This window comes from Thermobia domestica, chromosome 10, assembly GCF_964235325.1.
Source record: "Thermobia domestica chromosome 10, izTheDome1.hap1.1, whole genome shotgun sequence".
NCBI lineage: Eukaryota > Metazoa > Arthropoda > Insecta > Zygentoma > Lepismatidae > Thermobia > Thermobia domestica.
Window position 1 is genome coordinate 112,257,301 of NC_137463.1, and position 27,135 is coordinate 112,284,435.

General features: G+C 33.7%; 1 protein-coding gene across 3 annotated transcripts in view; it reads right to left on the reverse strand.

Annotated features, from left to right (window-relative positions):
* Positions 1-327: 327 nt before the first annotated feature.
* Positions 328-27,135, reverse strand: part of LOC145662661 (uncharacterized) — a 120,966-nt gene continuing 94,158 nt past the window's right edge. For 2 of the 3 annotated variants that reach the window (XM_081728460.1, XM_081728459.1), the window contains exons 6-7: positions 26,335-26,487; positions 328-1,397 (exon numbers count right to left, since the gene is read on the reverse strand). In XM_081728460.1, coding sequence (XP_081584586.1) covers positions 1,195-1,397; positions 26,335-26,487 — 356 coding nt within the window. In that variant the 3' untranslated portion in view covers positions 328-1,194. Of the gene's footprint in view, positions 1,398-26,334; positions 26,488-27,135 lie in introns of those variants that run through there. The other variant, XR_014127077.1, reaches the window with a different exon arrangement.

A 27,135-nucleotide genomic window follows, 5' to 3' on the forward strand; every position in this document is an offset into this window, starting at 1 on the left:
TATCTTCGAGGAAAAGTACCTTATTTGGATATTTCGGCACCTTTTTATACTAATCCAAGAGAATTTAGTGTTATTCAATGTCCGAATCTAGAGCGCTTAGTCCTCGATCATAACCTTGAGCCTATACTTTGCGATCAGAAAAATTCCTTGTCTTAAGACTATAAAATTAAGTACTCTCTATGTAATTTGCCCCGAAATCTTGCTAAAATATGATCCTATCCTTTTGACCCCCACACTTAGTACCTTTCCCAAACGTTTGTTTGCAGTACGGGTACGTTGGTCCAAGCAGGAGTACGTCTGGATTTTTAAAAACAATATGTCCAGGAGCATGTTCATACTACTATTATATTTTCTTTTCAGTACAGTTTGTATCGTACAACTGGTTTCTAACATCGAGAAAGACATGAGTACGCATATGAAGATTTCTTATTATTCAATTTTCATAAGAGCAATTTTCATTTTCTTACAGCCAAAATTCATGTTTTCATAATAGATGTAAAATAAATATCAATCTTTTAAGGTTGCAAACTAAAATCATCAAAATATAAAACCTGATTTTTTTGCGTAGTGTTTTAAATTTGAAACTGATATCTCCATGACAAAGTGTATAAATATTAGTTCCCAGTGAAAATCTTTGTACTTTTGTAGGCACTTTCGTGCTCAGGAATGACAGTATACTCCTACGGAGAAAAGACATTTTACATTTCTATACATATTTAATTCAACGCTCTCTTTCGTAAGTTTCTATTAATTTGGCTACAGCAGTTGTCTTTGTAATGGTTGTCTTTTTGATATTGGCATAACCTGAAAGTAACAAAAAGAATTGGTATTCATCTTTTCAGTTCAATTATTTCTTGTAATTTTGCTAATCAATTAAAATGCAAACATGAATGTATTGGATTCAGTAATAGACACTACTTTTTAGTGAACTGGGATTTTAATTTTTAGATTTTACTTAACTTAATTTTTAGATTAACTTTTAAATTTTAATTTTAGGCACTAAAGTATTTTCTACAATATTCCAGGACATGTTTTATTCCTTCTTTCTTGAATGTCAAATTTGTAATTATTTCGAGTGGCATTACATGTATATTGTCAAGTTAGTAATACACTGTTGAATCGTATTTACATAATATTATATTGATATTTATTCATTATATATATAAAACATTATTAACAAGATGGTTCTCTATGTTATTTAGCTGTCAAAAGCCTCCGTAAAACTGATGAAACTTTTTCTTCATTTGTTGCTTCAATTCCTACGCCTCCTTGGACGCAAGACAACTGAGCGCACCAAGCATATCCTGATACCGTACAGAAACACAAATTGCATTCAGCAGTCCATATTTTAGATGGAACGCACTTGCCTGGAAGAGTCCTTACTTCTACAAATTGAGCTGAAACAAAAAGGAAATCAAAGTTAGTTCGTAAACGGTAAGAACTGACATATAATACTTACACTGTTTACTATTGTTTGGATTGTTAGCTTATTTTATTCTTTCCATGGGATATCAAGCTGAATAAGGAAGATGAAAGCAATTTCATGTTTCTAAACTTGATCAATTTCAAGACAATCCTGAAAAGCGATATGATAAGTACAAATGCTGCAATGATTAACTTCACACAATTATTATCGATGATACGAATGCTCTTATTTAATCCAACAATTAAAGGCTTGCAGATTTGCCCTACAGATTGTAGACAATTTCGTCAATTTGATAAATTTGTCAAGGAATGGATTAATTATGTAATACAGGTGAAGGACGCTTACTATAAATTTATTTTATAGTACACAAAATATATATATATAAACTTGATAGTTTTCATCCAGTGTTACGAATGAAATAATACAAGTATTTTATTCAACTAATTTTTGAACCAATTTGAATTGTGACATTAGGAAACAGGAGATTAGGTGTTGCACTTGATACGTTACAAAGATATACCTTGACCGTTTTGATGACTTCTGAAAAGAAGCATAAGTACTAAACAGGAAACGTAGGTATCAAACGGCTTCAGTCAATAGAAGAAGCAGCGGAAAAAATATCATAATCATCATCATAGGTATTCTGCCTTTATTGGCAAGTCACTTGCCACAGCTGAGAATCTTCCATGTTCCATGGTCCTCCGCTAACTTCTTTGTCTTAGCGTATGATCTTTCTATTTTTATATCATCCATTAATTGTAGACTCCTTCGCCCCCTCCCTCTCTTTCCTGCCACCATAACCTCTAGGACGTTCCTTATGATACATTCTCTTCTTAGGCAATGTCCCAACCAGTTTCTCTTCCTCTCCCTAATAATATCTAAAACTGTTCTTTTGTCACCCACCACTTCTAACACTCTCTCATTCGTTTTCCTTTCTCATAAGTTTTAACATCATAACTCTATCATCAGTAAATTCTACTTTCACTACCTCCTCCTTTAAGCGCTTTCCAAGAATTATTCCTACGCCATTATGACCGCCCTTTTCATTACCTCAGTAAAACATTCTATATCCTTCGCTGTTCAATACCCCATTACATTCCCATGTAACTTCACAAACGCCATCCAAATCTAAATTATTTTGTTTGATTTCTTCTTTAAGATTTTCTAATTTTCCTCCCTGTAACATAGTACGTACGTTTCATGTCCCTATCCTGAACCTTTTGCTCGTCATTTCCTTTCTTTCTCTGTCTGTCTTCCTCCCATTATTACTTTCTCGTCCAATAGTCCTTCTCAAGCCACCCGTCCCGGAGATCCGAATGGGGGGATATTTATGTTCTCTTTTTGCTGCCAGCAAAATAGGTAAAATAGAGTGGTGGTTTCCCGTTGTCTTCCACCCAGCAGTATCACAGCCGTTAAAGTCACTCCGACCACGCCTGGGACTAATGTCCATGTTGCTGTACCAATCACTATGATTTCTGCCAACTTGGCTACTGGAGAACTGCTGCCTTCTCCCAGAACACTCTTCGTCTGGCTACTCCATCTAGATCAATTCGGTAGGGTGGCCCTTCTGGTAGTGAACTACCACCGACACAGCTCTAAATTTCACTGTAGCACGCAATCCTCCCAACCCGACACATAAGTGTCTTCGTAAAGGTAGTGTTTATCGGGGAGGAGAAAAACATATTAAAATCTGAAATCGTTCAAGTGAATATAGGTTGCATTTAATTAAAAACAGCTGAAATCTGTATTATCTGAGACTATGAATTGTTCATGGTTTACAAATGTTTTTATTATATTACACTTGTTTAAATACTGATGCGAACTGTTTAGATTTTGTCACAAGTTCTGCAAGAAAACGGAATTTCATATAATCCCTACTAGATTGTTGATTGTAGAAGTATTGACTTAAAAATGAAAGCAAGAACTAAAAACGAAATATAATAGCGCCGTTTATAACTTTGCCTTCTTCTGTCTAATATGGCGAGATTGTATGTAATGGATTATATCACTTCAATTACATCAGTCTTGAACCAAATATGATTATATCGTATTGTTTTGTAGAATAGTTAATCGGAATGTAAATTCATTACCTCACAAAGTTACAACACACGCCACAACTGGAAAAATTTTAACCCACGAAATTAGATCATCATTACATGCAGCTTACAAATCGTTATCTTCATTTCTGTTGGTGACCTCTTGTAGCTAAGTGCTTTAATCTAGGTCACCAAACCAAATATTAACCACTGTTGAATGACCGTTTACTAGATATCCATAATACTTATAGGTTTTGAAATTTTGAAGACAACAAAATTACGTACAATTGTTTCATACTTGGTACTGTAGTTATGGTTGTATCTATTGTTTATTAAGGTAATACGTTTTGTGTTTCTCTGTCTCTAAACGATTCCTTAATAACTCAGAAAAACAAATACGAAACATCCAGTTCAAATCAGAGCTCACTGGATTATGTCTCGACCAAGGATACGAGAGTAATTTCAGGAGGCTGTGATTGAAACTGATGCTTGTAGTCTATGTTAAAGTACTTTTTTGTTTCGACGTAAAGTCAGGTGTACTGAGCATGCTAAAGACGTTTTAATTCTTTGTCAATGTTATTTTAAGACGAAGTCTCCTCATTTAATTTTTATTTGCCTCATAACGTTTAGTTAAAGCAAGTGACAAAAGATTTGTATGAAACCACAGTCTTCCTCGCTTTTCTGGATCTCCTTACTTCCCTGTAGCAGCCAGATGGCTCTGTTGTCTTATAACGAAATAAAACTTGGTAGAATGTGACAAAATAATTTACACATTTTACGGTCGTTTCTATGAGCCTTGCTTTGTAATATGCCCGGATTTTTATGTAATATCGAACCCCTAAATATGTACTCATGTCCAAAATGATTGTCGCATATTTATAACTGTCTTCTTGTAAGAATACAATTTGATAGTGATTTTGCAGAGTACTTTTAATACTGATACTATGTGTATAATCGGAAAGTGTATATTTGTGGTAAATTTCATAGGAAAAGAATTATAAATAGGAAAATTAGAATGAGTAAAACAAACAAAACGTTGCAAAATGAAAGTTTTATATTCGTTTTATTGTTCTTATTTACTGCTCTTTTAATATGAAAGTTTCCACATATATGCCTTTGCCGACTAGACACATGGTAACATTACAAGAAATGCCGGCAATTCGTTATCAAATTATATTCCTACAACAACATTTTTATAGACATGCGACAATAATTTTGTACATGATTGTACATAAATATGTAACAAAAATCGCTTAAAAATGTAAGAAATATGTAATATTATTTAAGAATATGTAATATTACATATGTTACATATTTATGAAAACGTAATATTAACACGCCTATCAATATGCAATATTTAAACGAATTACGAAACGAAAAAGTAAAATCTACAACACTTTATTCCGCTTAATGCAATTCCTCCAATGAAGTGAAATGCTTGAACAGCTGAGGCAGCCATACGTCACTGACGTGACTGATTCCAGGATAATAAAAATCAGACGCGAATGAAGGAAGATGTGAATCGGCTAGAGAGAAACAGGAAAGCTCCGAGAAAAGCAATGCATACGGAATTTGTACGTCAGAAATCTCATGTGGTGTGGTGTGGTTCCGTTTCAAATCTAGAATCTTTTACACTAAATGCGCATGCGTCACCACGGCCCAATCTTGAAATGAATTATACATAATATACAAATTAAATACTAAAAGCAACTTAAGACGAAATGTATTGTTTCATATATATATTTATTTCATGCAGGGGAAGGCAGTCCTATATCTTTTAAACAATACCAGCTGAACTAAGATTGAAGAATATTTCTACTAATGAACATTTTAAATTTGAAATAAAGTACTTACGAAAGATGTGCCTGCAGTTCAATTATGTGTTTTTGCACAATGGGTTACAAGGTATGTACATGTCCAAATGATCAGAAGTAAAATTTTGTCGGCGATCGGATAAAATATTCTTGTATGCAGAGAATGATCTCTCCACATCATATGAGGTAATAGAAGCAAATTTCACATTTATGTAACAGTTTTAGAAAACAACTATATCACTTACATAAAATAAATGTTTCACTTCAATAGATATTTAAATAACTATTTCAACCAAAATATAAGATTTGTTTGATATGAAAAATCCAAAAAGTATTATTTATAGACAATAGAATATCGTTGGGAAGACTTTTTAAAACTGTTTCTAAAACTTTGGTTTATGTTAGACTAATGATTTTACAACTCATTAAAGTCGAGACCTTAGTCATAATTGTAACGTAGTGTTAATTGTTTTGAGGCAGTGTGACTTGATAAATTTTTCTCACTGTTGCTACTTGAAACGAGGACATACATATCAACTGCAGGTCTGAATGACATTATCTTCCACCAGTAATGGGACTTGCGTCCCCATGCCTAAGATATTTAGCGTATACTCCGTTTTCTACTTACATTAGAGCAATAATAGCAAGCAGTCATAAAACACTAAAAGCGTCCGCGATGTGAAACAAGAGACTGACCCATTTAAGAATAGCCCCACTGTTACCGGTCAGAAATGCAAATCTAATTTATGCATTCTCACATTTAATTTCAATTAATTGTTTTACGTATAACTGAAGTAATCTAGTAATAAGATGAATTTAATAATTATACTAATTGCTAGACCTAATAAGGCAATCAAGGATAAAACAAAATCTGATTTCTAGAAAATTATCCTTTAAGACATTGCAAAACTTGATAATAACAGCTTTTAACAATAACTTAATTATTCAAATATATCTGTCAAAGAATTCAATAAATATATAATAGTATTTTACATTACTAATTAATAATAGAATACACATTTAATCAAATCCTATAACCATTTGACGAAAAAGAGATGTGTCCTACATTTCAATTTCAATCTGCACGTTAATTAAGTCACAAACACTAATCTCATCAATATAACCTATATAATAGTTTTTAAGCTCAACAGGTATTTTATAACAATAGTAATTACAACCTCTTTGCATCCAAGAAGTTTAAAACACTAATTATATCTGATATTAACTGTTACACTTTACAAGACCCTTAAACTGCTTTCGACCGGTTAGATACTAGTTTGCAACTGATGCCTGGAATCGAAGATTCGAATTACGACAGGAGTAATTTCCAAACTCTAAGCTATTTAATAACTTTAGTGGCCAAAGATGAATGCAAATACAAGTTCACTGATCAAACTTTTGTCTTCCAAATTGAAGTATAATTACAAAAATAAATATCTCAGAACAGATGGAAGATTAGCAAAATTGTTTATAGTAGATTTGGAGAAGCAAATTATACTATTAAAGACGTTCAAAATGAAGTGCAACTTAAAATATTATACTACTCGCCGGGCCACCATGCTCAGGAAAACTAAAATCATGACAGATTCGCGTCTTTAGATCCTTACAGTCGGTGTGGCTTTCTCTGATTTCAAGACTGAAAGAATCAAATGTTAAAACTAACCAGGGGAAAATGTCTTTTCCAGCTAGATACCATAATACAACTCCAATAAGTCGAGCATTGCTTGGGACGTTCCATAACAAAATTCGTAAGATACAGGATGAATTCCTGGAGCAGTTTGACAACTAATGTAAGAACTCTAGTTACGTGAGAAAATGTTATAACAAAGAACATATTATAAGGCTACGCATTGAAGTACAGAAACTGTAAACAGTTCTGCGCTGCATGATGAAAACGATTATACTCGACGGAATATTGTGCGGTCAGAGATGGAAGAAAAATGATCACCCATAATATTATTCTTCTCTGTGAAGTTAGTCTTACGAGGGAACCTATCCAGGTGTAACTCTGACTTCGAGTCGAGACTATGGCCGTTGGATACCTTGTCCCAAAAGAACATAACACGAAAAGTGATACATCCTCGATCGCAACCATTGCGAAGATATAAGCGTGAAAAGTTAGAAATTGAGCTCCATACTATACATTACAAAATCAGATTCCGGGTCAGATTTTTCGGAAACGGTCGGGTAAGAAAACTCAGCGAATACATATCAAATTTGTATGGGAGGTTCAGCATCTTTTGAATGAATAATTTGTGTCCCCGGGGCACTCGCAGGGTCCCATGCGGGGTCCAACTCAAAATTTGCAAATCGAACCGGGGATCAAGTAGCATATGGTATGAAAGCTATTGTTAAATAAAAGATAGAACAAATCTCAACTCTCTACGATAACCCTGTGCAAAGGGGCAACTGCTCAAAATGTCAATACAAAACTGAAATGAAATGAAATCTTTGAGTTTTACGTCCGACGCTTATGTAGGTTAGGCTAAAGGAGACAGTGATGATGAGGAATGAATGAAATGGTGGATTGAACAAAGTGGGAAGTACGGGAGAACCCCGAGGAAACCCACGCACACTGCTTGTGCACCACAAGGTATCCAACGGCCATAGTCTCGACTCGAAGTCAGAGTTACACTTGGATAGGTTCCGTCGTTAGTAATAAATCAAATGCTCTCAGTTTAATAGTGGTAGATGGATGGAAGCCAAAACCACAGTTGTTGTAATAGTTTGTAGTAGAGTATTGAAAGACAGTGAATATGACACTTTAAATATTTAATAAAATATCTAGTATGAGTTCGTACAATGCAAAACAGCTGCAATATCGCCTATTTAAAGCGGTAAGAGCACACTTCTGAGCGTGGATAGCATAGAATTTTTTGGACCACTTTGTATTTCTTCGCCCGGGATCGTATCTTCGTATTGTGTAGTAGAGCAATGGAGAGTGTCGACAACAACTTGTCCAAGTGGTCTTATTAGAATTGCATAAGATAGATTACTCTTACTGAACTGAACACGATTTAAGTTGAAATTTAGCAAATGAGATACATTTTTAGGATGCATGATTTCAGTATTCACAGAAACTGTTTACCGTGACAGAGATTTTAATGCGCTCTCCATGAAAAGAAAAGCGTAAGGAAAACCTTACACAATAGACGAAAATGTCTTTGGATCATTAGAAACGTAAGCAGAAATGCTGATATAAATAATGAACATCTAGCTATGTTTAAGAAATTCTTTTTAATTGATGCCATAATGTTCAGTATGGGGACCGTAGATGGTGATATTAACATATCCCCTAATCAATACGAGAGGCTCAAGGTGATTATAAAACTGGTGGGGTTAGAAGGGAGAATATATTACAAACAAGTGGTGAACGGGCGAGGAAAGAAAACTCAGTGAAGCGCTTAAACTATGTTAAAATACTTAGAATGGAAAGTTTTGAATATACAGATTAAAAAGCCGAATGTAGCGTGATCATAATTGTGTACATTTGCATGTGATTTTCTTTTACTCTTTCAAACTATGACATTCTGCATATCTGTCGGAGGTGATCAACAAATCACCTTGCTCAGTAATAATGAGTGAGCGGAGCCTATATCATTTGTAAAATTTCCGTACCAGTGAAGCAACGCTGAAAAATGATCCCGCAAGCATCGATCACAGACATACTCTAATGAGTTCCTGAACTTGAAATTTGGACTCGGAAACGTGTTCATGCAATTGAAGTAGAGTTAGATGTAAACATACAAGTGCCGTTTAGCAGTACGAGCAATCATCTAGGATATTCGTTTGGGCTACTATGTGGCATTTGTATCGATACCAGTTATTCAGAATCGTAATTTGAAGCTGAAGCTATGTGATTGTTCATAACAGCCGTCAAGGTTTCCTGCATGGATTTGTCATTACTAATAAAAATGTATCAGCTAAAACAATCGCGAATGGTTAGAATTATCGTTGAATCGTGTTCTACGTCCAGAACGGTTCTCAAAATCTCCTACTCAAACAGCATAAGATGTTATTGGTGATGTACGTGAAAGTGATTCATTATGTCTTTCTTCGTCGAGACGAAATCATCATTACTAAGTGTTACTTACTAAACTAAATGAAGTGCGCCTCAATCTTTTCCTCATGACCAGGGAACGTGGAGCCATCATGTTACACGATAATACATTCCAGTAGGACGTTGGTGATACAACAGCAGACTCTCCACTGGTATGATAAACTTCTAAGGACTTTCGAACTTATTACTTCTCCCAGCATTTCGGATAATACTTTTTTGTAGAAGAAATTCTTCGGAGACTGGGAATTAGAGCGTGTGGTAGAGGTCTTTCACGCATCGCCGACTCTAAACATCATTTATCATAAAATTAAATTGATTGGTGGGTGAGAAAAGTGTGTTTTTAGATCCGAAAACTAGTTTAAGTAACGTTATCAGTAAAATCTTTGAATTTTCATTTAAGTGTGTCTTGAATGCGTAACATGCGTCAATGTATCTTTTGACATTGATTTAATGTTGAATTTAGACGTTCTGCAACCTTAATTCAGTAAGTTCTTAAATAATTTAATTCTTAAATTTAGTATTTATTTCGAAAATTTACTTTTTTATTGTGTAAATGTTTTATTCTATTGTTTATGAAGCTTACCTCTTCGTGTTTATTGCGCCTATGTGTTTATGAATTTCATATCGTTTTCTTTTTTACTAACCTACTCTCTCTCTCTCACACACACACACGCACACACACACACATATATATATATATATATATATATATATATATATATATATATATATATATATATATATATATATATATATATATACACGATATATGAGGTTTTGGAAGTTTTATTAATGAGACTCGTTGCAATTAGGTTTGGTGGCGGCCTTATTTTTGGATTTAATTAGTTTTGATCGGCGAGTGGTTGAGTTCCAATATCTCTACAAAACCTACTACAAAGCCTTGCTTGTGTCAAGGAAACTTTAAACAAACTTATTTCGTTTTCAAAAATCCATTAAATTCTAAACCCTTATGTGTTGTCCAGACTTTAATTCTTTTAGGTAGATTAAATTTATTCTCCCCTTTGGATAGGAATAGGGATGTACTTGTTTCTAACGTGTTCGATTCCATTGTTTAATTTCGGTTGCTTTATACTAGAATTATTTTTCTTAGGTTTTTCGCTTGTTCTGTTTTAGGTACTACTAGTCGTTTTGGTTCGAGATTCTGAACCATACGGAGTATTGTTTTTTATTTAGTGATCCATATTTATCGCATGACTTCGTGACTCAGCTGAGGTTGTTTGTTTTGATTTTGGTATTAGCTCATTGTGTATAACTAAAGTCGCTTTTATACAGTGACTCAAAAAAAGTATTCATACACCCATAATTTTCGTCGTGGGTGAGTTATATGAGAGAGCAGAAAATTAAATGTTATATTGAAACAAACAGACGGAAGAGCACTAACAGTTACATGAGTTGAAAATCTGCCAAGACTATAAGGAGATGAACACAATGTAAATCACTTAATTATGATACTCAGAAAAATATTCATACAGGACTGTTACCCTGTTCTGTGCCTTCAACACTTGTACTGTTCAACTCGAGCAATCGTATTGTACCTGCATTGTCCGTTACCTGCAGCTCATTGCCTGTCTGTTAGTCTGCCCTGGTTGTGAGTGCTAATAGTCAAAATGGGGAGCAAGAAAAGGGAACTTTACTTGACGCAACGGGATGGGGTTGTTTCTCTTTATAAATAAGGTAGGAGTTATCCTGAAATTGGAAACATTTTCTCACTTAGTTTTGGTACTGTTGTTCCATCGTAAAGAAGTATAAATAAACTGGAACAACAGAAAATAGACGAAGACCAGTACGCCCAAAAGTGCTTAAACGCGGCGACCAACGGAAAGTAGTCAATTTAGCACGAAAATTACCCTTCAGAAGTGCTGTATCTTTGGCTGAAGAAATCACGTCAACATCTACTTGCACTGTGAATCCTCAAACTATACGAAATGTACTATATAGTGCCAATTTTCATGCTAGGACAGCCAAAATAAAAACAAACATACATCTCAGAAGTAAACCGACAAAAGCGCTTAAAATTTGCCAACAAATACCATACTAAACCCAACGAATTTTGGGATACTGCTGTATTTTCCGATGAATTGAATTTTAATATATTCGGATCAGATGACAAAAGATGGGTATTGCGAAAGCCAAACAGTGAATTGCAATCGCAACATATTATCCCTACACTAAAATACGGAGGAAGAAGTGTGATGGTTTGGGGATGCATGGCGTCATCTGGAGAGGGAAACTTAGTTTTTATTGAAGGGGTCATGGATGCTCATAAGTATATTAGTATGTTGCGCCTTAACTTCTCAAACAGTGTGCAGAAGTTGGGTCTTGACAGAGTCTTTGTTTTCCAACAGGACAATGACCCTAAGCACACCGCTTTGAAAATTAGGGAATTGTTATTGTACAACGCTCCACAACGGCTTCTGACTACTGCACAAAGCCCAGATGTCAATTCTATAGAACACTTGTGGGATTATCTCGACAACACAGTACAGTACAGAAACGCCGTCCTTCGAGCAAAGACTAAAAAAGATATTTTTGGATCAGTGGTCTAAGATTTCCTCAGAAATGACCAAGACGCTTGTTCGGTCCATTCCAAGGCGTCTCTAGGCAACGATTTGTTTTAAAGGTACGCATACAGAGTATTAAAAACTTCTAGTACAAATTGTTAGAACTCGTCGAGATTTGTAGTTCGTGTTTCTGTATGAATACTTTTTTCAGTTGAGAAATTACATTTATTTATTTTTGTCATCTAAATATTTCTTCTTTTGATATTTTTTGTACAAACAAACATAATAAATTATGTACATTTTCAGATGATTGTAACATTGTTTTTATTTAACCTTTATATATAATCCTACGTCAAAAACTTTGTGTGTATGAATACTTTTTGAGACACTGTATGTACATAGTTTCTTATTTTGTTTTGCTTTTTGTTCTGCAGATCCGATGTTCGGTTCGATTGCGCTCTACTTTTTATCTCTTAGTGGTACATAATTTTTGTTATTTTTACTAATTATTTTTTATCTCTTGGTTTTTTTAGAATAACATTCTATGAATCTCATTTCGGTACCTTAATCTTTTATCTCGCTTCCCTAAAGCAACTTATGATCTGTAACTTGCTGTTAGTCTCGTTATTAGTAGGGCAACCCAAAAGCATAAAAGGCATAATGGCATTTTACACATATGGGTGATACCTTGAACATGGTTGTGGTTATTTAAGGGTCCAGAATGAACTAATTTTAAAAGCAAAATAAAGCATAATTTTAGAAAATAAAGCATAAAGCATAATTTAAAATATTTAACACAATTCTTGGAAAATTCTGTTTAACTGCAAGTTTCACAAACTGTATTAATATTTTTTAAAACAAATATTTATAACGCAAACTCTTTGAGAGCATAACAATGCAACAATGAAAAGCTTATTTATATTGCTGTAAACTTTTCGGTGTAATCCTTTGAAATGGAGAAAAGAACAAAAGAAAAGAAGAAGAAAAATTCCCACCAATAATGAATAAACTATAGTTTTCCTCTAACAAGGAAAGCTATCCAACTCTTCGACGATCGCTGGCCCAGATAGGATCCCACCGTACATTGTAAAAGGCTGTTCAGATATATTCTTACAACCTCTGAATATTATATTTAATTTATGTATAAAAACATGTACCTTTCCTGAAAAATGGAATTAGTCAGTTGTGTGTCCAATACCTAAAACGAACTCAATTAGTAACATTGAAGAGTTCCGACCAATTTCTATCTTGTGTGCGTTTCCAAGGTGTATGAATATATACTGCATAAGCGAATAATGGATCATGCTAAACCTGCGTTATCTGTCAGTCAACATGGATTTCTGAAGAGCAGATCTACTGTATCAAATCTAGCACTAATAGTAGACTATATTTCGACGGAACTTGATAAGCAAGGACAACTGGTATACTGATTTTTCTAAAACATATGACGTCATTGGCCATGACATTCTCTTAAACAGACTGGCACCCTTTAACTTCTCGAAATCAACTCTTCAATACTTTGCTTCCTACCTTCAAAATCGTAAACAAACTGTGTATCGTAATCATAAATCTTAAATCTTTCATGTAACATCTGGAGTTCCTCAATGTTCAAATCTGGAACATCTACTTTTCATTTTGGCGGTAAATGATCTTCCTTAGTGCTTTCAAGTTTCGAGAAATCTACTCTTTGCTGCTGACCTTAAAATATTCAACTGAATTAAAACAATTCAGGACTTTAGAACTTCAGAGTGACTTACAAAATCTTGAAATTTGGTGTAAAAACAATAAATTTAAGTTACATGTTCGTTAATGCAGTTATTCACTATCACTAGAAAAGAAAAATATATTAAATATAATTATTCAATATTAAGGGAAAAACTGAAAAATTTTGATTTTATAAGCGACTTGGTAGTTATTTTTGATTCAAAAGTATCCTTTATTCAACATATTGAAACTATCTGCAAAGAAGCCTACAAAAATCTTGGATATATTTATCGAGTCAGTAAAGATTTCCAAAATGATCAAACTTTAATTGTGCTTTATTATGCATACGTAAGGTCGAAATTAGAATATTGTAGTAATATATAGAACCCTAATATACAGAAATACTCATTCTGGATTGAGCGTACTCAAAATAAGTTTTTAAGGCTTCTTACACTTAAGAAAACAAAATTCTACACAAACTTTGAAAGCTACATTAACCGTGTTGAAAATTTTAACTTTGAAACATTGGAACTCAGGAGAAGAAATATTGATTTATTATGTTTACACGAACTGTTTCATGGCAAAATAGACTGTCCTGAACTTAACGAACAAATATGTATCCAAGTACCATCCACTAAATTGCGCACTGCTTCGAAAAAATACATTTTTTTTTGTATGACAGCGAAAACAAACGTTTTAAGCAGATCTCCTATATGGAGAGTTAGTGCAACCTACAACAGGTTAGTTAAAGAAAATTTCAACCTTGATGTACTGGCAATGGATGTAAGTAGTTTTAAGAAGTCTATTAATTCTGTAAGCCGAATGTAACTATTATCAATAGTTTTATTAACTTATATAATCTGTATAACGTACATACTATGTAACACCACTGGCGGATCCAAGGGGAGAGCGGAGGGGGACCGCCCCCTCCAAAGTTCTTTCTTTTTGCTTCCAGCATTTATCGTTGGGAAATTCAAATATGGTCTTTTCCTAGCCGATCCAATCTGTGTGACAAGCCCAGCCCAGCTTGAATTGTGAATACTTCTTTCCCTAGTTCCTTGAGGCGGTCACACCATGCCCCAAAGGAGCGAGAATTTATTTATTTATTTCATTTATATTAGATTGATTGATTTACAAACATAATTCCAGATACAGCTGAACGCCAATTTACACTGGAATATCTAACAAATCTAAGAGATTGTAACATAAGACAATAATAGTAATAAATAGCAACATCAAGTAATAACGAGAAAGGTTGGCAATACCTGACTAGAATTTATCCATTAAAATGACGTCGTAGTGCAGAGTTATATACAGTTTCATAATTAAATAAATCAACAGGTTTTTGTGATATTTTACTGTATAACTTAGGAAGCCTGTAGAATAGAGAGCGTTGAAATATTGACAGTCTAGGTCGTACTAAATAAGAATGATATGTGTTGTGAGTTGGTCTGAATGGAATTCGGAAATGCAATTCTGAGAATAACGATCGTTGTACGAACAGCAGTAAGAAGGAGGGTAAGACGTCTCACTGTTTGAACTAAAAATGTAAAATTTTAAAATTATGTGCTAGAAAAAGAATACGAAATGGAATTCAGGTCCCGAAACTTCAATTACCTTTATCTGGAATAAAGAGAAATGTAGAATCTTCAGCGTTCCTTACCGAAAAGCTATCCGAATCTAAGTTGAGAATTTTCGGTTGGTTAATTGATTGATATATATTTAAGTCGTTTGTCAAAAGCGATGCTTTACAGAATTAGAATTTACAGAAATAGAATTTAAAGTTGGATCTGAACTACTGTAGTGCGTTTGATGCTCACTCATCGAGAATCAAACCACAGAACCTCATGTATCGAAGATCAAAGGTACGTTCGCTAGCTACTAAAACAACAAACAGAGCCGTGACTTTTGGGTTCAACACGAAACATTAGGAAGGGACCAGGGACTCATTATGGCATTTCATTTTTTCTTGGGGAATAACGCGCAAGCTGTTATTGTGCGAAATCCATATATAAAAGACGAAATCCTGAGTGAAAAACTGATCTTCGCATAGGCCAAACCGCTCAAGCTAGAAACTGGAAATTCGGATAGCAGATAAGATTTCTGATGTAGGGTATCACTAAGGAAGGATATTTTTGGAAACGCGAAGAAAGGAAAGGGGAAGGGGACGAAAATTATTTTAATAAGATGGCATCTTTCCGAATCCCTTAAGGTTAGGGACTAGAGATTTGGTATATGGATTTCTCATTTAAAATAATTTGACACGCTTTTCAACGTTTTTTGGTACTTTGATCTCGTACTACTATATATGCACCGAAACATAAACGTAGATTACGATCGTGTCATCGGCAGATTTTCCAGGAACAAGAAAGGACGTAGATTTGAGTCTGTGCTGTAACTTTCACAGAAATGGACTGCAAGGTGACTAAGGCCGTTGTATGGTTTCCGCCCGTCGTAGTTTTCGCCGGTAATTATTTTCAAGTCGTGGATATTCCCTGAAAGTTGTGAGTCTGACTCGAAAGTTGAACCCCTTGTATGTATCTGAATCGCAAACAAAATCAAGAAAGATGAACGAACTTGAAAAATGTTTTTGAAATAGATCTTTTTTAAATCATGAACTGAAACAAAAGGGCACAAATACAATAGTAAAAAATGTGTATATATTATATTTTTAATAAACAGTTATATATTCTACATATGATATTTGATTTGTTCTACGTCCTACGATTATTCCAGGACGGCTAAAGAGACGTGGACCTACTGATTATAGGACAATCCAAACTAATTTTTTCGTTCAGTTGTACCCCACCGGGAATCAAACCTTGGACCACGCGCACCAAAGGGAAGCGTTTTAGTTATTAGGCAAATGGAGTCCATATTACGTGTATATCTGAGATGAAAGAAAAATAAGTTATACGTACTTTATTCTCTATTGGTAATTTCGTTTAAAGGTGAGAATTTTTCAAAATTAAATTTTAATTTTAATTTTTTTTCAAATATCCGATATTATCAAATAATATCGCCAGTCGGTATGTTAAACGAAATATAGTTTGTATGAGGTAATGAACGGAAACATCACTTTCGTTTTACATTTCTGATCTTCTTTCGTTGATTTTATTGTAGGCTTTGCTAATCTTTCAGAGGGTTTCATTTCTTTTTACTATTTATGCATTATAATGGATTATATCGTGATTCTATATAATTTTAATTCATATAAAAATTTATACACATTTCGTGCTAGATCTGACAAAATTTCTGTTGAGTTTGTGTAAGAGAAAATTTAGTATTGATATTTTTGTTATTACATTATTTGCATACAACGAGATACTTTGTATCGGTTGATAATTACTTGTATCTTGGGCAGAAAGTGCTTCTACACAAGCACTATACTCGATATAATGTTAACTAAAAATAACAAAAGAAGAATGTTTTAATATATGTAAGAAATATACATTATTATTGTATAGTTGGTTGCTATGTAGTTGTTTATGGATACATAATTAACATGTATGATTGCAAGACAGTTTGTGTGAATATACGTTAAAAAGAGAATCAACGAATAAATTATCTAATACTTATCATGGACTTGTAATTTCAGTATAAAAGGTGATAATACTAGTGAATATAATTACGGAAGATATTTTAAGGTGTAAACAATTATTGCCACTAAAGATTTACTTATATTATTAGCCGAACCAGGGTTGACGACTACCTTTGGTGAGTCGTTGTAAAATTTTTGGTTTACCTCACCCGGGATTCTTGTAAATTCATATCCCGAAGTCTAAAGTAAGGGTGAATTTACCTCAGTAAGAAGGTTCATGAATACGAACTCAACTATTCTCAGAAGTGGCAGAGTAATCCCAAGAATAATCATGATTGATGAGACAGTAGTGAATGAAACTGTTGACAGTGTTGACAACAGGCAGAATACAGCTCCTATTGCACCTGGAATGTTGACATTAGAAGACAAAATTTTAATGGCATTACAGCGACAAGAACAACGATTGGAACAAAAATTAACTCAGATGTCTAACGAATTAAAACAAACGGTCCAGCAAAAATCCGAAGAATCAAGTAGACAATATGAAGAATTAAGTAGACGATTGGAGCACATAGATCAAAAGTCAGAAGAATTGAGTAGAAGATTAGAGCACATAGATCAAAAGTCAGAAGAATTGAGTAGAGGATTAGAACAAATAGATCAAAAATCAGAAGAGACGAAACAGTCTGTTATCCAGGCGGTGAGAGACATCACATTACAGTTTGATGAAAAGCTAAAAAGATTATCTGAAGATTGCCAGGATAATTACAACCATGTAATCCAAGAAGTCAATTGTGTAAAAAAAGATTTTGAAGTAATCGAATCTTCTGTTCGTCAGCAAAAGATTCAGGTCACGGATAATTCTACCAAAATACGTGCGAATACTCAGTTGATATCTGCATTACAAGAGGAAACCAGGATGCTACAGATTAAGGACAACGCATACCACAACAACATGGTTAATGATCATCTGGAGTTCCCTTGTTCACAGGAGATGACCTCGCATTCACCCGTAGCAGATCAAAGTGGACCTCACATTATCTCATCTTCAAGTAACCCATCCGATGAGGACATTATTTTGGAAAGAATTCATCCAAGGAATACAGATGGGCGGAAAAGAGATGGTGGAACCACGCATAACGCAGTAGGTAGAAATTGTCACTCAACACGAACACGAAATGGTGAAAGGAATGTAAAGTTAAGTGTAAAGATGAGCGAAATACGTGCTATGAGTAATTTTAGTGGTAAATGTAATGAAAATGTTACTTCTTTCCTAGAAAAATTTCAGGATGAGTGCAGTATAATGTGTATAGATAAATCTCAATATATGAAACTAATCCCTCATTTATTACTCCCACCATGTTCTTTATGGTTTAAAGCAGTACGGGATCATGTCAATACATATGAGGAATTCAAAGCCGCGCTGATTGCAAATTACGAAAACGACTTTTTACTTGCAGAGATGCCGCGATTAGAAACCAACCTTTTAATCCTCGCTTGCACAAATCTGTTGTTGATTTTGTTGTAAATACGTATAACGAATTAAAAGTCGTAAATCCATTGCAATCGGAATCTAGAGTGATTGCATCTATTCGAAATCTACTACCGTTTAAATTACAACAGATCCTGTTTTCTACGCAGTGCATGAGTTTTAATCACTTATTAATGCTTGTCCAATGTTATGAAACTCAATACCAGACATTGAATCATCAAGCGGGAGTAGGTAAAATTAAAAACAATTCAGATCACCTTGTACCTGTTCGTAATCTAAATATCCGTAATGTGAACAATACGGAACATAACCTAATTCGAGCAAATTTAAACAATCAGAACGAGCAAAATAGGCAAAGATATGTTGGTAATCCACCTAACCTAACCAATAGTGACAATAATTATGTCAGATCACTTAATCGAAGTAGACTCAAAAACAGTCGAAATACATGGCGAAATTCCAGAAATACAGTAAACTACATGGATAGACGTAATCGTAATTCAAGAGATGGCACTTCATATCAAAATCAAAACAATGACGCAATTCATGTACAAAATAATGCGGAACATAATCACGATTGTGCAGTACAATGTACTTTATTAGAATCATATGCAAGTACGAATTTAAACTGACTGCAGTTGATGTAGTAAGGATTAAACCCATATCAGTTATAGATTCTTATGAACATTTATCTTCAAATTTATGTGTTAATGTCAATAATGAAAACAACCCTTATGACTTTTAGATACTTTATTACGTCTGTTTCAACAAATGATAATTTTCAAATGATTTTAATTCTTTCTTGTTAATGTGAAGAATTATAATTCGCTTCATAATTGATTAAAAGCAAAGGTTATTTATATTATATTGATTTGTGTTGAACCTTAATTATCAAGGATTATGTTAAGTATAAGGTTCATTCTATTAAGCTAGGTATTCGACGACTGTCTTCATGCACCACCTTATATGTTACTCGAATAAGATCCTTTTGTATCATGACGCCTTATTGATATAATGTATATTGTAAAATACCATCTAAAGTAATTACTATATAACGCGCCCTAGAAAGATCAAACATTGTTAACATCACCGTTTTTATTAATGATTGAAACTGTTGATCATTGTAATGTGTTTTAAAATGAAATTATTTCTTACGTTTTTGACTTCGCACCCTTCGTTGATTATATTAGTAAGCGACGACGTTTTTATAATAAAAGATAAATATTAATGAAATAAAAGACTTATTATAAATGTATTTATATGAAGGAAACTTAATAAAGTTATATACGAGAGTCGATCAAAATGTAAAGAATAGCACTATTCTTATGCCATCATTATAAACGGACCAGTAGTTCTTAAATATAAAAGCCAAGCTCACTTGTAACTTTTATATTCAGTCCCATCATCGGGCGACATTTTATACAACGAGATACTTTGTATCGGTTGATAATTACTTGTATCTTGGGCAGAAAGTGCTTCTACACAAGCACTATACCTGATATAATGTTAACTAAAAATAACAAAAGAAGAATGTTTTAATATATGTAAGAAATATACATTATTATTGTATAGTTGGTTGCTATGTAGTTGTTTATGGATACATAATTAACATGTATGATTGCAAGACAGTTTGTGTGAATATACGTTAAAAAGAGAATCAACGAATAAATTATCTAATACTTATCATGGACTTGTAATTTCAGTATAAAAGGTGATAATACTAGTGAATATAATTACGGAAGATATTTTAAGGTGTAAACAATTATTGCCACTAAAGATTTACTTATATTATTAGCCGAACCAGGGTTGACGACTACCTTTGGTGAGTCGTTGTATGCAGTATTTTATTGAATGAATTGTGCATTTACGTTCGTAGGGTTTTATATGGTTAAGGAGTGCTGCACTGTATTAAATTTATAAGGATTCATATTCGCAATTCATTTCTTTATACTGTTACTGCTGTAGTTTGATTTCAAACCGTCGTTCTGGGTTCCTGTTAGAAGGAGAGTACAAGGTTTAACTTCAGTGATGATTAGTATTTTGTGTTAGAAAGTGTATTCATTTAATTCTCCTGTACTTGATCTGTGCCCTTGAGTGAGCAGGGCAGTTCTTTAAGGGAAATATCATAGCATTCTTATTTCGGGAAAAGTCTCGAAATTCATGTTCGGGCAAACACTACCACGGAGAATAATCATGAAGCCATTAAAACATCTTTAGAGTTAAGTGTGAATATTATTATTACTTTTTGTTTCCAATTTGCTGAATTATATCCTGATGTAAAGAGAAATTTAAGCAATATGTGAAGATCGCTCCCCTATATTTTGGCGCACTTGGAACACAGTGTGCCATATGTTATGAAATATCACTTTACAATTAATTTTTAAGCTACCAAGAAACGTACATAGAAATATCATAATGTCTTTTCTTATTTGTTGTCATTTTGTATTATTCTTTATGCATGTATACTTTTGTTATCTATTTTTGCATAGACCAAGACTTTTTTTCTCAACTGTTGCCTCGCAATTGTTATTCAAAATATAAATGATTAGAGGAAATTGTGCACTCTTTCGTTAAAATGAATGCCATCGTCAATACAGTATTTTGTTTTGTGCAAGTACTGTGCAAGACAGCGCATCTGATATATTGCGGTAACTATGTTTGAAGTAAATCATGACACTATCATGCCTCCAAAACGGAAGTGCGTATTTCATTTAAATTTGCAGAAAGAATACACTTTCATTAATAACATTAATAATAATAATAATAATAATAATAATAATAATAATAATAATAATAATAATAATAATAATAATAATAATAATAATAATAACTTATAAATTTGGGTCCCAAAATGGAATCTGGGAACCAGGTTTACACCCCCTTCCAGCTCGGGATTCATGTGCGTCCCATTCTTGCAAATTAAAAATGTCGTCACTTCGAGGCTACAATCATCTTCCAGAAAGCGAACCTCCCCCTCCAAACGATCCTTCTGGATCCGCTAGTGTGTAACACTGTAATTAGGCCTGTGCGTGTTGTGTTATATGTCAATAAATCAAATCAAATCAAAACTTGCACAAGTGGAAGGACATTGAAAAATGGATATATGCTTACTCTTACGATTCGCAACGTCGTCTAACCGGAAGTAGAACGATCGTTCCCCCATAGCCTCTGAAAGTTATTTACTCTGGTCATACATGCCAGAATGTTATACATTGGAACCTTTTTTCTTACGAAGACAAATATTGCAAACTGAACGTAACAGCCGGTAATGATTGGGATCTCTAGTACGTCATTAATGAAATTGATGTCAAATGGAACACTATACACGATCGTAAGTTCCAAACGAATTGGTTTACCCTGTGGAGGAAAAGGACACGCTGAAATCACAACGCAAAAATGACTTTCTATGATGATGATGATGATTATTATTATTATTATTATTATTATTATTATTGGTAGTAGTAGTAGTAGTATGATTAGTACCAATATGAGGAGTGTGATGAGTAATAATAATAATAATAATGGGAAGAAGAAGACAACAAATGTATTATTTGGCCCGTTAAGTAACGAAGGACATAGGCCCGTCTTGAGTATCCTCTAGCATTCTTATAAAGGTTTTAAAATCCACAACTAACCATACCTCAGCCTGGATTTGAAGTCTGGACCCTTGATTCGCTGTCTTGACGCGTCAATCAACACAAACATGAGGTCGCCAATACGACGAAGATGACAACAAAGATATAATAATAATAATAATAATAATAATAATAATAATAATAATAATAATAATAATAATAATAATAATAATATTAATAATAATAATAATAATAATAATAATAATAATAATAATAATAATAATAATAATAATAATAATAATAATCCTTTACTAGTGGTCCTTAACCTAATTCCGATCACGACCTCCATATTATCACATCCTCTTGCCAGTGACCCCCTTATGATTTCTGCCATGTAATGAGCTCTTGTGAGATTTTTAATATATCTATTGCGGAGATCTCACTATATACTTCTATTTTTATAATAGTAGAATCCATTTCTTTTATATAGTGGATACAGTAACTTCCCTAAAAGCGAATGTTTTAAAACCAAATTTGGTCCGTTCGTTCGTATTACAAATATTGAAACCGATTCTTCATAATGTTTCAAAATGGAGGCCGTTTGAAAATTTTAAAACTTCATAACTATCAATTTTGGGTCATATAAACAAAAAATAAAGTGCATTACCATTCTTCTGGTATTTTAATATGTAGTTCTCATTAGTTTCATATCGCACCTCTTTTATTGAAATTGATTTTTAACCAACTCTGCACCTGTCGAAAGTGTTTAGTAGACCAATTTCTTTTTGTTCTTGAAAGTATGTATACAAATAAAATATTGTTTATCAGAACAAAATTCAAAATAATAATTATTTAAAATTATCTTCTGGTATTAGATTCTAATTTTATTTATCTCTTTCGTTTAATTTCGCGACCCCCAGGTCGAGAAACCCTGTCCTATACTATTTCTTCTTCTTGCAGACCTCGTGTTCATGTGGGTTGAGGAGTCAAGCCAGCGGCTCAACGGTCCCGACTTCGAATCCGGTTGGAGTATGGTTGTGTATTCTAAAAACTATAGCAGTGCTAGAGGACACTCAAGACAGGCCGAAGTATTTCGTTACTTAACAGGCCCAACAATACATTTGTTGTCTTCTCATTATTATTATTATTGTTACTCATCATACTGCTCATATTAATAATACTAATCATATTACTACTATTACTAGTACTACTACTACTACTACTACCACTAATAATAATAATAATAATAGTCATACTAATAATTATAAAAATAACCATAGAAAGCCATTTTTGAGTTGTGGTTTCAGCGTATCCCTTTTCTCCATCGGGTAAACTTGTTCGTTTGGAACTTACGATTGTGTATAGTGTTGCATTTGACATCGGTTCGCATCAATGACATACTAGAGATCCCAATCACCAGCGACTGTTATCATCTTAAGTTAGCAATATTTGTCTTCGTGAGAAAACAGGTTCCAGTGTATTACATTCTGGCATGTATGACCAGAGTACATAAGTTTCTGGGGCTGTGGGGGAACGATCATTCTACTTCCAGTTCGACGACGATGCGAATCGTAAGAGTAAGCATATTTCCATCTTTCAATATGTCCTTCCAGTTGTGCGAGTTTCAATGCGATACTCGTCGAGGATTTGGATAGCTTTCCTTGTAAGTATAACTGCGCAGTTATGAATGATGATTCGAAATGTACAAAAAGTGCACAAGAACTTCACACTATATTGTTATGTGTACCTTTTGAAATTGAGCACTTTCTGTATTTTAATGATATCATCTTTTACTTTCCCTTTCTCTATATATGCACCTCTAAGGCGCACGCAAGTTATAAAAAAAGAACTGACTCGAGTAAAACATATCGAACTACAGTGCATTAAGTAGAAAGTTCATTAAATATGAAAGAAACTAATTGCATAAAATATTAATAAATAAATCAAGATATTTAGAATATTTAATATATAGTAAATATTACACATTATACACAATTAATGTGAAACAATGATTGAAATTAACAATAAAGCATAATTCCTGAATAATTTGGAAAAAAATAATGCATAATTAAACAAAAAATAAAGCATAATGTGGGTGGCTCTAGTTATTAGTGTATGCTTATTGGATCAGTAAACTGTGACAAAAGTTTATTAATTTATTGGAAACTTTGAAACTGTGAACTTGCCCTCTGCCTTTTTCTTTAAGGAGCTACCACACACAATTTTACTGCCTTTTTTTTTTTACTATTACTGTTTACGCACCGTTACCCATGATTACTAGTTCTACTGACGTCACCCACAGCATGCTTGTGTGCAGATGTGTTACAATTACCATGCAGTTATATGATCACACCATCTATCACCGGCTTTGACAATTAGTTGCAATCTTTTCATAGTTTTCTTAATGGTCCAGCGGTAAGATGTTTATCTTACAGTATCCATCTCTCCAGAGAAGTTAGTTTTTTTGTGCAATCTAGCAGATCTTGTGGTTTCAAAAAGTCAGGGTTCTGGAAGGTTTTCGGCCCCTTCCTATTCGACATTTTGGAGGAAGGCGATGTTATGCGATATAAAATAAGGACCGACCCAGGACATCTTAATTCATGTTGGGAATGCAAACAGTCATCAATGGGAAGCCAAGCAGCCTTTGAAGAGTTCAGTGCCACATGGATATTAACATCGATATTCTGTTTTAGGTAGCTAGCTGACTTTATATTCAAAGAATAATTACCTATTGCTTTGCTGTTAACGAGAAAGTCCTTGTGTCTTTAGTAGAGATCTTGAGTATCTTTACACCTTGACAGTCTCCCACGAAACCCTTTTAGTTTGCTTTGTTTAGATTGACTCTCAGTTGACTTTACCTTATTGGCCCCTCAAGTCATGCTACGACAAGACATTGTCCCTTTCGTTCGTTTACAACACACGATGTTACAACAAGTAAGTAAGTACTTTGACTTAGATGAGTCTCTTTTTGCGAATTATAGCAAGCTCAGAAGAAAGATTAACAGCTTTGTTTTGAGTCGACGACATGTGGAAACACGCAGTTTGTCAATGTCACATTTGGGTAATTGATCATGTTCATGTTACCCAGTGGGTGTCACTTACTTCTTCTCATCATGACGTTAGAGACAATCGTGTCAAAATTGATTGAGAGAGAACGAACTTGGTAATTTGGTCGTCTGTCACTCATTAGTCATTTTGGCCGTTGAGCCAGTGGACCGTCATTTGATGCTATAGTCGATTAGCGGACAATTTTTCATCATAGAATCAGCGAGAAGCCCCAATCAGCAAGTCATTGGAACTTAGAGGACAGCGACTAACTTCAACTATGAGTAAGATGGAGGAAAATGAACCAAAATCGAATGGGGGCAAGACTGTTCAAAATTAGTTGCTATTCTCTTGGTCTACCATCTTACACTTTTATTGCTACCATTCAATATAATCAGAATCATGTGTTCCATTTAAAACATATCTATCAAATTATCTGTGAAAATCTTAGGTGCCTGTCGTCGTAAGCACGTCTTCTGCTTCTTTTGTCTAAAATTGTATTATTTGGTGTGTGCAATGGTTCGTAGGTTGCAGAGTGACCGGACGTTGGCTGCACGGTACGATAATCTCTCTTTGGCTTACGGACATGTACGATCCAGGAACGTACTGTGGTGTATTTAGAATTCATGGAGTTGCAGTCATATTTACTATCATGCAAATTATTTTTAAATTATTAATAACAACTGGATTTCATTATGATATTTATGATAACTACATTACTAATTAAACAAAAACTAAACAAGATATATTCTAACCACTACCACACTGTGAGTGTGTTCTCTGAACCTAAGTATAATTTAAAAAATCAAGGCAAACAATATAATGTTAAAGTGTACAAAACATCGTCATAATTAATCACATATTAATCGGAAAATCGAACCTACGACCCTTCCTACGAAAACTCTGAAATGTTTCATAAGGAAGACAAAGTGTCATTACACGTAAAACTCATTACTTGCATGCAACTATCTTTAGCCATTTTCATGTACACAGTGCTTCATTGGAGATATGGATAACACAGTGTTTCAATAGTAAACCATTCACCTGAGTTATAAAATTGAATTAAACACGTTTCTCAATAACGAGGTAGTAAATTATAATAATTAGCTATTCTCTTACTTGAGGATTGCATATGGAAGCCTACGTTTTCAGGACACTCCCGGCGAGTACAGGTTTTAATGCAACCTTCTTGGCAAATGCATATGTTGCAATTCTCTAGCTGTATACCAGGTTCACAACATCTCTCTTCATATCCTTGTATAGTATTTACACCTAGACAAAAAATATACACATAAAAATATAATTATGACATCAAACTACACAATTAGATTCAGTAATACCAACTATAACAACTGGGCGTTGCTTATAAACATTTACCATTTTCATTAGCTTGTATGATAGTATTCCCAGTATATTCTAATATGATGTTTAATCATTTAAGAATACGGAAATGCAATCTAGAAATTCCTCGCTCACTGATATTCCCTTTTGGCATTCTCGCTTACTGCATATTGTTATTTAGTTATTTTCGCAAATACACGCAAAATACTGTAACCCTCTCCACAGTGTAACATGTTCATAACAATCTTTTGTCACGTACATGTAGCTTCTTTAGTCGTAGAAACAAATACAAGAAAATCTTAAAATACAAGACTAATCGATATTAACCAATTTTTGCATGAATTTGTAATGAACATGTATTGCATATCAACCTTGTAGCGAAATACACCGCATACATAGGGACCTCGGTTCGTTTCATTAAGACTCCATGAAATACATGCTAGTCAACTTTTATTCTTAACTTTTTTTTTTTTTTTTTTTTTAATGGAAATTTTCAACAACAACTATTAATATGAATATCTTTGTATATAACAAATAACGTAAAGCCAAACAACAAACAAATAATATAAATCGTTTAAA